The 13,286-nt window shown below is 41.6% G+C and overlaps 1 protein-coding gene across 1 annotated transcript in view; it reads left to right on the top strand.

Annotated features, from left to right (window-relative positions):
* tgfbr3 (transforming growth factor, beta receptor III) overlaps positions 1-13,286 on the top strand; it is a 54,466-nt gene that overhangs the window by 13,999 nt on the left and 27,181 nt on the right. The window contains exon 3 of the mRNA XM_058073508.2: positions 6,655-6,845. Coding sequence (XP_057929491.2) covers positions 6,655-6,845 — 191 coding nt within the window. The remainder of the gene's footprint in view (positions 1-6,654; positions 6,846-13,286) is intronic.

Here is a 13,286-nt window from a genome sequence, read left to right as displayed (position 1 = left end):
GCTGTTTGAGGATATTATTAAAATAATCTTACTATAGTGCCACACTGCGATCCAAGAATGAACAGGTTTGGACCCCATTACGTGCACAGGCAATGATTTAAGTCAGATTTTCAACATTTTGTAATGGTCATACAAGTATTAAAAGAAATGAAGCAGCGGTATAAAAAATTATAACTACAAAAGAAAAAAAAGCACACAAGTATTGTGTTATTGTGTCTTTGTTTTATGTATTGAAGTAAGACAATCAGGACACTGAAGACAAGTGTATGCTTGTAGTGTGGGGAGGGGGGGCGTGGTGTGCGTGTGTTTGTTTATCTTGGGAAATGGCTTTGTGGGAACATCTGACTGGTTCCTAACTGGCACACCGGCTGACATCACTTCCTGTTCCCCTGGTCTTGGCTCAGCGCCACCCTGTGGGAAGCAGCAAAGTATGCATTCTTTGGACTCAAGAAGTGTTTTTTCGAGTCTGTCTTTGAATCACTGAGTCATGTGTGTCATCAAGTACGAATTCTAGAAAAACACCCTGCCATGCTCGAGTAGCTCGCTGTTTGCACTTTGTCCTCCTTAATTAGGTTTTACAGCTGCCACTTCCTGTGAGTATCAGTGTGCAAATCCATTTACCTCCATTTACAACTAAAAAAGGACATCATTCACAGATTTATGCCACCATCATAATCCTTATGCCATTAGAGCTAGGTTGTGTGTGCATGTGCGTGCAAGTCCCTCCAAGTAGGCAGAACCAGAGAAATTAGCAGTCAACTGGACGTAAGGAGGGGTTAGAGAAGGGGGGAAAAAAAGTGCAGTTGCTCACCCACGCTAACTCTTACTCATCTGTGCTCAGTGACAGAATTATTGAAGTACACACACATTCCTAAAACAGATACTATCTGCGTTATACAGTACTGCAAACTTCATGAGGCTGAAGCATTTGCAAGTATGAGCATTCATAAGGCACAGTAACATTAAGGGTTCATTTATTTATTTTGTATTGTTATTATTATTTTATTTAAGAAATCAATTCTATCAATTATATTTATCAAATTATTTAATTACTTGACAGTTAAATGGAATATTTCACATTTAAGTAATTTGTTTAATTTAAGAAAAAAAAAAAAGCATTCCATGTTTGTAGAGCATCCACTGAAAAACTATTTTGTCAAAAAATATATTATTTAAAAAAAATCAAACATTGCTTAGTGGCATTTTTATGTCATGATTTTTAATAATTTTATAAAATTGTATTTTATATATATATATATATATTTATATATATATATTATATATATACATTAGGGCTGTCAAAATCCGGATAATCCGGACCACGGCCAAAATGAAATCAGTTTTTCCATATCCCATTTCCAATAATTCCTGAAAATTTCATCCAAATCATTCTGAGCATTTCAAGTTATTTTGAGCACAAAGAAGCAAACAAACGGCAAACCAGCACCACTTGGGCATATTTCACTTTCACACATACTTGCAAATGTTAATTAATTGTGATTAATTAATTAGCAATTAATCTACCAAAAGTGCATCTCGTGCATATGAATGACCAAAAATTGTGTTTTTTTTTCTTGCTGTATTCAAATATACACGTGAACTCTCATCTTTGCCTGCAGACACCCCCACAGTGAGAAAGATGGAAAGTGTTCATAGTGACACATGTCAGCTTTTCACTTTTAGTCAAAAACACCCACATGGTTTGCAGCATCAGGTTGCGTTTGTGACATTTGGTCGAAGATGTCATCCACTTGCCTCTGCCTCGTTTTGATGCCGCCTGACTCAAATGAGCCTGAAGGCTGAGCTCAGTAGACACAGTTACCTCGACCTTTAGTTATCTCTCCCACACAGATTATTTTCATTGTTGTGGTTTGCTTTGTTTGTATGACATTTCCTGTCAACAACTTGTTCCAATTATATTGTATGTTATTTAAAGGGGAACTGCACTTTTTTTTGGAATGTTTCCCATCCATCACAATCCTTTTGTGAAGCATGAACACATATCTTTCCCTATTCTGTGCATTATAGTGAAAATGAATTAATACGAGCTAGCTAAAATGCACTTCATTGGGACACAGCTAGTTAGACACTTAACATGTTCCATTTCCATAACTGACCAGTGTGATGGGATTATTTACAGTTTACATGTAAAGATTAGGTCATAGACATGTATAGCTTAGTTTTAGATTTACAGTGCATCCGGAAAGTATTCACAGCGCTCCACTTTTTCTACATTTTGTCATGTTACAGCCTCATTCCAAACTGAATTAAATTAATCTCTTACCTCAAAATTCTACACAAAATACTCCATTATGACAATGTGAAAAAGTTTTTTTTTTGACTTTTTTTGAATTTATTAAAAATAGAAAACAAAAAAATCACATTTACATAAGTATTCACAGCCTTTGCTATGAAGCTCAAAATTGAGCTCAGGTGCATCTTTTTTCCACTGATCATCCTTGAGATCTTTCTACAGCTTAATTGGAGTCCACCTGCAGTAAATTCAGTTGATTGGACATGATTTGGAAATATAATAACTGTCTATATAAGGTCCCACAGTTGACTGTGCATGTCAGAGCACAAACACCAAGGCCCTTCTTGCCCGATCGCTCAGTTTAGAAGGCCGGCCAGCTCTAGGAAGAGTCCTGGTGGTTCCAAACGTCTTCCATTTACGAATAATGGAGGCCACTGTGCTCATTGGGACCTTCAAAGCAGCAGAAATGTTTCTGTATCCTTCCCCAGATTTGTGCCTCAAGACAATCCTGTCTCGCAGGTCTACAGACAGTTCTTTTGACTTCATGCTTGGTGTTTGTGCTCTGACATGCACAGTCAACTGTGGGACCTTATATAGACAGTTATTATATTTCCAAATCATGTCCAATCAACTGAATTTACTGCAGGTGGACTCCAATTAAGCTGTAGAAAGATCTCAAGGATGATCAGAGGAAAAAAGATGCACCTGAGCTCAATTTTGAGCTTCATGGCAAAGGCTGTGAATACTTATGTAAATGTGATTTTTTTGTTTTCTATTTTTAATAAATTCAAAACATGTCAAAAAAAACTTTTTTCACATTGTCGTAATGGAGTATTTTGTGTAGAATTTTGAGGTAAGAGATTAATTTAATTCAGTTTGGAATGAGGCTGTAACATGACAAAATGTAGAAAAAGTGAAGCGCTGTGAATACTTTCCGGATGCACTGTACACATAGCCATCTGAAGTATCGTGAACCTGGTATCCGAGTGTATCCCGCGGTCCTTTCAAGCGCTGACGGGCCCAGCAGGAGGCTATCTGTAACCTGGGGGTAACAAACAATGGCTCAGGAAGCCACACCCGGATCAAAGCTTCCCTTTACGGGACAGAAGACATCAAGGGGGTCCCATCATATTGTTGATCTCTCAGTCAAGAAGCTATCTAGCCAGGGTGAGACAAACCATGCTGTGATGAGGATGTAAATTAACCCCCATATGGCGTTGGGGGAGTGACAAGAACGTCTCCTTTCTTTTGATATGTAATTCATTTGCACGCCATGGTGTATAAAGACCTACAGTCAGGAAGCCTTCTTTGTCAGACACCTACAGACTGCCACGCATGATGTATGTTTCTGTCTGACCTCTTTTGCAAAAGAAATAAACTGCGCAACTCTGTCTTTATTTCAGGCATTCTCTTTTAGTAAGATAAAATTTTTTCCACAACACCAGTATATTAGCCAAGCTACAGCGATATTATTATTGTAGCAGCTATCGCGGAGTACTATTTTGCAATAGGCATTGTGGGCGACGTCTCAGCATCGTTCACAATCCCTCAAGCTACTCCCTAGTAACACTACTGGTACTGGAGTTGTTAGTTCTGAAAAGTTAACACTAGGGTAGTCAACTTTGAGATTCCACAAGCTACCAACAAAACAACAGGACATACTGAAAGATACCAACTCTCAACTTAAATCATCAAAATAAGTCAAAATAACATGTTGTCATCAATGTGCTTTTTGCATGATCACAGCATGTATATAAAATGTTGTTAGAGGGTTTTGTAGTCGAAATAGGTGTGTCCCAGTGACCTGCATTGTTAGCTAGCTCAAATAAACTCATTATCTGGCGTTGCAATACATAGAAAAGTGAAAGAAATATGTGTTCATGTTTCACATAAAGACGATGATGTAAATGATGGGCAAAATTCCCCCAAAAGTACAGTAAAGTTATTTTCATTTTGAGGTGAATTGTCTAAAGAGTAAAGTCATACTAATAATGACACAAACTGGATGCTGAATTAGCTTGCATCTGCAGGCTTTCACACAAACATCTGTGTGAGCTGTGTGGATTAAAAACAAATCTAGACTGAGACGTCTTCATGAGCTTGTTGTCAAATATGGTAAGAATAAAGCATCCCGTGTTTTCTCAGGAGGAAAGGAGCTATGCATGGACTCATGCTGGCCTAACATCGGACGACGTGATCATGTAAGAATAACAGCGGACAGCGCGGAAAGAGCAAACAATAGCTATGTGCAAAGCTAAAGGGAGGAGGGAAAAGAAACCCCTCGCCCCCCACCCCGCTTTCTTCTTTGACATTGAAATCTATCTTTCACTAAAATGAATTCCAAATGTTGCAAAATTGCAACCCTGGTATGTTTTGGTAACATGAGAGGACCTCTGTGGGCGCGATGCTGCTGGCTCAAACACAAAATCTGACCCCCAAACCCCTTGGCCCCCTTCACGCCCGACCGCAACCTTCACAACGGGAAATAGTTGTTTGTTACCTCCCTCAAACCTCAGCGCCGCTTTTCTGTGCCTTCCCACTTTCTGCCACTCCCACCCTCCCTGACTTTGTCTGTGTGCAGCCCACATGTGTCTAAGTGGGTCACGTACACGTAAAAATCTCAGACTACGGTGCCGCTTGTTAGCAACCAGAGAGGATGCAGAGGAAGCATAATGTCATGCAATAGTCAACATAAGTTAACTGCAGCATGCATACACAAAGACTTGGAAGTAAATATCTGTTTTATTCTAGTATTTAATCTTCTGAACCTGCACAGGTAGAAGTGCAGAAACCCAGAAATCTTTTTAACTGAAGCAAAGATGACACACAAAGTTAACACACCCTTAGTTCCTGGAAAACTGACTTGTTGGACCTATATATAATATATGGGGAGAGGGCCAGGACAACTTAAATCCTACATTTTCGTAGGGGGTTACCTTTTAATATATAGGGCTTTTTTTTTAAAGTAAAAAATACTTTTTGGACCATTATTTTTTAGTTATGTATTTTGTAAACCGTTATTTTCTGTAGTTAAAGCATATAAAACCTGTGTACAACTTTTTAAATAGGTTTTTGGGCATTATTAGAGCCCTATAGTCACCCTTATGCTCTTATTAACCAATATACTAGACAGACTAAGAGAAAAAAAAACTTCATAAGACACAGTTTGCATTGGGAGAGGGCGATTTAGGACAAAGTGCAGTTACCCTCCACATCAACAGGTGGCAGCAGTGTTTTTATCAGAGAATCATGCACGGAATGTAAAACCTGCTTTGTAATTAGCTAAAAACTGCAAGAGCAATTACACTTAAGGGTTATAGCGCCACCTGTTGCTTTGACAGTTTCTAAATGTTGTTTTCATCATTGTGATATTAAAAAAAAGTGAGGCTTTGAGGCTTTGAGTTTTGAGGCAGCAATACAGTAGTTCCTTTCTGTTCATGCAGCCATCAGTTCATTTGGGAAGATTTTACTGGACTACGTGTGCCTGTGTAGGTCTTTAGTCCAGAACCACCAAAAGACTTTAGTCCTTTTTTTCCTGCAACAAAAACTGTCAGCCAAGACTCTAAAACGTAATGCCTCACGGAATATGAAACAAACAAAAGTAGCGAGGAGAACCACACCTAACGTGTGACCTTGTCAGACCCTGTCCTTGCATTGGACTTATTTGGACCAGGTCAACAGGATCATTAGTCCTCCAGTGGTCCAGGTGCTTGTTAGGTCTCCAAGGTAACAGGTGGGGTCCACATCTCAGGTACTTGGTGCAGGGAGAGTGTGAAGCCTGGCTCGCCTCAGGGGAAAATATGAGGAGAAATAAAGCGCATGGCGTTGCCTTGAGACTGTAATGCTATAAAATGTGTTTATTATGCGTCCTGCACTTTAAACACCCCTTAAATAGTCCAGCTGGGTGACGCTATTGTTTGGTGGAGAAAATGTGCCTCATTTATTTGACTTTTTTTTTTTTTGGTGTTTCCCACAGGACTGCAATGTATGTGTGGTTGTTTGGTAAACACTGGTGTTTGTTTGTCCCGGCAAATATAAATGCATATATTTCACATCGGGCTGCATGGCGGACGAGTGGTTAGCACGCAGACCTCACAGCTAGGAGACCGGAGTTCAATTCCACCCTCGGCCATCTCTATGTGGAGTTTGCATGTTCTACCCGGGCATGCATGGGTTTTCCCCTGGGACTTCAGGTTCCACATTCCAAAAACGTGCTAGATTAATTGGCGACTTCAAATATGTCTATATGTGCCCTGTGATTGGCTGGCCACCAGTCCAGGGTGTACACTGCCTTTTGCCCGTAGACAGCTGGGATAGGCTCCAGCACCCCTTGCGACCCTCGTGAGAACTAGCGGTGAGAAAATGAATAAATATTTCACATCTTTCTTCTTTGCTTGCAGGGTCATTATTTCCTAGCCCGTGCGAGTTGCTGCCGGTGGGCGTGGGCCACCCTGTGCAGGCCGCACTGAAGAGCTTCACAGCTCTGTCAGGCTGTGCCAGCCGGGGAACCAGCGGTCTCCCCCAGGAGGTCCACATCATCAACCTACGAGGCACCGCACCCTCACGCACATCTGACGACGATCCTGTGGAGGTGAGTCATCCCATGTTAAACCAGCTAATTTAACCCCTGCAGCGTGTTTTGGTTGTGTCGTGCTTAGCTTTGTCCAGGCTTGATTTAAAGTATTCCACTGACAGATGATCATCAACATGTAATACCACAGGTCCCACTAGGGGCGATATGGAGCAGATGACCAAACTTAATTGAGCTTAGTGGTTATGCAATACCCCTATGTGGTCAATGGGGTATCTTAATTCGATTGCATTACTCTATGAGACGGCAAGTTTAGCAATCATGACTTCCTCCATGATTCCAAGTTTGCTGATGGCTTTCTCTTAAATAAATGTATGGAATTATCTAACTTAACATCAATTTATGCACTTGTGAGAACGCCCCCTGTCTTTTGTTGCTTTGCTGCGCCTCTCAATGCTGAGATGGCTCGTGTGCCTCCGGCGTTGAAAATGACTGTCTTTAGAAGCATCCCAACCCTCCCGTTGGGTAAAGTTGCCTGTTCACGCTTGTCCTCCCAGGTGTCATTTACCATTAGAATGCACTGAAACATGATTGCTGCGTCATTAGGGACATTGTAGACTTTTAAAGGAGTCCAAAGTTTTTATAACGAGGGCCGCATACAGAATAAGTGAAGGTTTTCAGATTGTATGTGTTTGAGGAGTACTGGACACGACTGCCTGGAGAGTGGCAATATTACTACCTCACACAACACCATGTCCATTTGACACCATATCCAGGCATGGGTCGCCAACTGGTTAATCGCGATTGATCAGTCCTAGTCTTTGGGACTTGCCCGGTCAATCACTAATTATTTAGTGATATTTAGTGCACTGTAGTGTCTCAATTGGCGTAATGAATATTGCGACGGTCATTTTACGGAGCATACATATTAAAGTGTACTGACAGAAGGATTCCATTTGAGATTTCTTTGTATTTCGTGTGGCCCAAATCCATCCATCCATCCATTTGTTGTACCGCTTGTCCTCATTAGGGTTGCTGGCGCCTATCCTAATTGTCGTCAGGCGTCAGGCCAGGTACTGCCTGGACTGGTTGGCCCATGTCTTCCATGTTTATTTGTATTTCTACAATAACCAGATGGTCAATAAATAATATGTTTAATGGTACAGAATATTAGCCTTATATATAAATATGGAAGTCTGATGAAGAACCTCAGACATCTTCATGTCAAGTCCTTGTGTGTCCGCTCAAGCCCCAGCCGGGTCATGTGTCTGTCTCTGATCAACCTCGGATAAGTCGAGGAAGATTGATGGATGGACATCTGATCCAGTAATTTTGGCCAATATCGCACCGATAGCCCACCCATAGTCTGGACCATGCCACACATGAGCTGATGTTTGACAACTTGATGGAGGTTGGCTCCCATTTTCCTCCTTTTTTCGGGCATGTAAATATTAAAACTGTAATGACTCAAAACAGGAACGTATCAGATTTTGACGGGCGTCCTCCATAATTCTCCATCCCTGAAAGGTGTTTGGTCAAATCAAGAGAGGTAATTGGTCTTTTCTCTGGGGTTCTCTTGGCACATGTATCCTCAGCTTGTTTTCTCCGCATGATTGCGTCCATTTGTTCTCCTCGCAAGGAGGAGGAAGTGGTGTCTGGAGACGACATGGGGATGTCCTGGAGGTGCTTGCGGCTGGGCTTGGCGGCAGTGGAGGGGATGCTGAAATGAGCCACAAAATGACTCTGAAAACCTCAGCCAGGCTCCGGAATGAAAACCGCCACGGTGCTTTGTGCACGCGAGCGAATGCAGATGGGAATATGCAAACACACGCCGCAGCACACAAACACATCCTGCAGCTGCGACGTGTGCGGCCTCTTTCCACGTCACATTCACAAAGTGCTGCGTGCAGCTCGGCCATATTTTCACTGAAGACGTGAGGGCAATGAATTGTTTCCTGCCAGCCCCAGTGAAGCCATTTGCTGCAGCTAATAACTGACGGCCGTGAACTGTTCTCCACACAGCTGGACCTGACTCCTAATGCACGTTTTTGGCAGCCGGCCATCCTCCATACTCGTTAGGTGCAACACAACACCCCAGCGGTGACGCTGCAGTGCGCTCACTGGTGGATTTAGTGCTCCGAGACTGGCCCAAGAACAACACACCTGATGGTGGAAATATGCTGAGCTGTCATTCAAGAAGTGCCATGTGGAGTGATGTCCTTACTGTGCTCCAACATGCTCACACACACCCCTTCCTTCAAAATAAAGGCACGCTCCAAATGCAACAGTGTTTCCAAAACTCTGGAGATTGAAGCAGATGTGTTAGCATGAAACATTCTGTCTTTTCATTTCCACGGCAACAAAGAAAAAGTTCTGGTAATGAGATTGACCCCTGATGTCGACCAGCTCATCCCGCACTCTTTCTTATTATTTTCTTCCTAAAAAATGCCACCTTAAGCCGACATACATGGTGAAATGTAGTGATGTTACAAGAGGTGCCGGGGCTTCAAAGCGTGTGTCGAGTAATCGAGTGGGCACTTCCGCAAAGCGTGTACCGAGGCTTGATTCATTGGGGGGAGAGGCCTGAATTGATGACGTCCGAAGCCTCGCTGCCCGGCTGTATAACGTGACAGATTCGGGAAAAGGTTCAGAATTTGCCGCGATGTTTGCCTGTCACTCAGCAATATAAACCCCTCAGGCTTAAACATTAAAATGTGGGGTTTTGTGGTGAGAGTCAGTCAGTGTGTGGATAGTGTTTGTCGATGGTTTGGTTACTATACGGTTACGTTAGTTTGGAGTTCAGATAGACAAGATATGGAGCCAGCTAGAAAGAGAAAAATTTCTCCTGTGTGGAAACATTTTGACTTGATCAGTAAGCCAAATCAACACTATTAAGAGATGGTATGTTTGCATTTAAAAACCTGTATTTTCACTGTTTGTCATTGTTATTGAGAGGTGAAGTGCTTATTGTGTTTCAAGGAGTTGGGGTACAATAATAACACCTAATCCATGTTCAGGCATTAACGTGCCTTTCACAAACAAAGATGAAACTGGACCTTCACCCATCCATGGTAAGGTTAATTGTACTACATTATAATATTAATATATTACAGTATTACCAACACAACTTATGTTCATTGTGAAAACAAGAGAGGATGAGGCCCTTGTTGACATGGATGTCAAAGATACACAACCCTAAAGCATAGTGGATATGTTGTATCAAAAAAGAGGAATCTCCTCAAACCAAAAATTAAGAAAAAAATATTATTGAATAAAAATCAAATAAATCTCCCATATTCTGTCCAAGTTACACAAGCATACATCTTCCTAGTTAGACAAGCACTTTCCCTGAGCCCATGCCAGCTAGGTGACATAAAACCATGATGAAGCTAGCCATAGCACATGATGCATGGCATTTATGGACTAGACAACATTCAGTATTTTATACGTATATACTGTATATTTTATCTTACACTTTGTAGACTAATCATTTGGTTATGAAATGGATTCAGAAATGAATCCATTCTTGAACCAGTTGACTGAAATGGTTAAAAGCCTCGTGGGGCTTCATCTCACCATCACTAGTGAAATGCTTTTGTCGGCATAAAATATGAAAGCCGAAAGGGTCACTTTGTGTGCTAGTATTGTTAACGTCATCATCATAGCTAAGCAGCGTGAAATCATAACAGCACCATAACTAATGGGCAATTTTTAGTTTAAATTAAGTTATATCGACAACCAATTATGGGAACATGAGTCAGCCAGCCTGAATGCCTTCATCATAAAAGTGTTCCACTCTAGTCAGGTCTCTTCGCCCATCATGACATATTTATTGATCATTGTTGTTGTGCCTTGAGCCTGCAATTGGCCTTATTTGGAGTTCTGATTGGGGTTGTAGTGCCACTTGCTGCTTGGGCCTGCCTGAAAATAGATGTAAAAATGGGTATGAAAGACTCATTTTATGTAGTGGTGAATGTAGTCTAATTTAGCTTGAACATTTTCTGCATTATAGAAGTGTATATGAAGAATTGATGGGCCATGGTTTTGTCTAAAAGTGTTTGTGGATGACTATGAAACTTGGAGAACAGATGCTCAAACATTCCTTTCTGTTATTCTTGTTCTCGTGCGGGGGTCACTGGTTTACCACTTGGTTTCTCGTCGTCTGGTGGACAACCAGAAAGGAGGCCTTTGCTATTTCCAAACGTTTTGCTTGACTATTTTTGAGGTTTTTATAGACTTCTGGCTGGACAGAAGAAAGTCTTTTTTTTGCCCCCTGAGTGTTTTTCACATTTGTCTGGTTCTGGTTCGCTAGTCCCCATCAAAGTAACAGAAGCTCATGGGAGCCGCTTCCAAGGAAGGCGGGCCATAGTGGGAATGCCTGTTAAAGTGACTGTCAGGTCGCTGGTGGGGCGACCATCAGCCATCCCTTCCAATGACCATTGAATGATTTCACATTGAATCCAAATATGTTGCCAATTCTGATATCGATCATCCACGAGTGAGATTGGATGATACAGATATCGACCGCAGTGGTTAACCGTGCATTTTTCAATTTATTTGTGATGTGTGTATTGGCTAGGGGCGCCTTGAGAAAATTCAAAGGGCCCCTGGCAGAATAAATCCAGTGTGCAAATTGCAATTGTACACTACTTGATTCATCAAGTAGATAGCCACTCAAACAGTGTGGCCATGGTTTTTATACTATTAAAATGTGATTAACAGTTCAAGCAAATGTTCTTTGACAGTATGATGACGCAAAAGACACAATTTGTATATTGACAACAAGAGCACAAAATTGTTCAGTGACACTATTTAGTACATACTCCATGAACGTGATATCTGTTTGAAGCTTGCCTGTGGGTCAAAAACGAGCTCTGAACTAACCACATTGTTTATTTGTTTTAAAAACCAAATGTCACAGTGATAAAAAGTCACATTTGGAGTCCAACGACCAGACGCTAGGCAGATAACAAGCTACCGAGCTATTGTAGATGCCGCCAAAAAGTACGACCAAGATGTAAGAATAGTCAATTGGCAATAGGTCTGGTAAGGGAGTTATAGCCTGTGGCAATTTTGTTGACAACCCTACGTGCCACAGCACACAAGGATTTTCCGCCCCGATCGTTTTTTTTTTGTGATCGGCTTTGAAAGGCATACAGCGATCATCTGTTTTTAAGGACATCGGACCATCCCTTGTCTCTCATCTGAATCTTTCCCCATATGCACCAAACCAACATGGCCAAAGAAGCATGGAAGTCCACACGGCGCCCTGCAAAGATAAGACACACTGACTGGTCCGCAGGCCTTGGAAGTAGTCAAAAGTGGACAGCACTTCCACAAATCATACATTTCTGATCATCAAAGGGGGACGCTGGCCCTGGTCGGCAGATGATGGTTTTATCAGGTGATGTTTGACAGCATGATGGAGTGCCTGCTGGAGCTCCACAGCCACAACCATCTGTCCAGATAGATAGACAGACAAAGATGTCCAAACCAAGTTTTTATTTGGTGTCAACCTGGATTTTGTCTGCCATGTTTTTCTCTCATGTTGTAAATGTTCCCCCGATGTGAATGTCAAACCAATAAATGAACAAGATTTCATCCAACAGAAGAGCTGACTTGAAATTGCTCCTGTACTACATCTTCCATCTTCTCATGCCAACAACTCAGTCTGTCGCCTGTTTGTCACAGAAATCCTGCAAAATAACCACATGAAGGTAGAGCAGAAGATCTCACATTCATTGTTTGAAATGTCATACAAGTGTAAAACAAGTGAAAGTATGTTGAGTTTCTCTGGTGGGTTGCAGGAGAGGGCAAGATAATGTCAGCATCTAATTGACATAACTCACCATGAAACAAAACCCACTGTTTGTGTGTGGATGGTATAGTGCAGGTTTTTGGTTTGTGTGGTGCTGGATTACCCAGCATACCTTGTGGGCACTTTGTAAATAACAGTAAAATGTTTGTTGTTAGCACTTTGTCGTTGTTACCCACATGGAATGGTATGTCATTCTTGTAACTATTGTTACATGTATTTTATGGTTCGTCCCATCAGTGACTGTGACTGACGTTCAGTTTGATGACTTTGTGTTTGCACTGTGCTGCCACGTCTTCAGTGAAAATATGTTCGAGCTGCACACATAAATGACTGTATGGGAAACACTGCTTTGAAGGCCAGCCCTCTTACTTCACCAAGCTCTCTGTCGAAATTCTTCTCCTCTCTGAGTAAGTGTCATGAAGAAATCCAAAGAAAAAAATAATCTCTCAGTAGTGGAGAGAAAGTTTTTTTTTGTTTTCCATCAGAAATCTTGTTTTCACTTCAGTTAAAATGCTAAATCCAGGCATCTATGGGCTGTTTGCAGATGGGCCTTCTGTCAAGTTTACGTGTTAAACCCATCTGAGGGTCTTTGTAGATGCAACACGGACCTTTCAGCATGTCCTGCCACCAGACGTTTATTTGTGTTAGCATCTGAGCAGAGCGTGCAGACTGATTAGCATCAG

The sequence above is a fragment of the Doryrhamphus excisus genome, linkage group LG4 (genome assembly GCF_037039965.1).
Source record: "Doryrhamphus excisus strain RoL-2023G ecotype Guam linkage group LG4, RoL_Dexc_Guam_v1.1, whole genome shotgun sequence".
Classification (NCBI taxonomy): Eukaryota; Metazoa; Chordata; class Actinopteri; order Syngnathiformes; family Syngnathidae; genus Doryrhamphus; species Doryrhamphus excisus.
The sequence above is the reverse complement of the archived record's forward strand: the minus strand, read 5'-3'. Positions and strand labels throughout refer to the sequence as shown.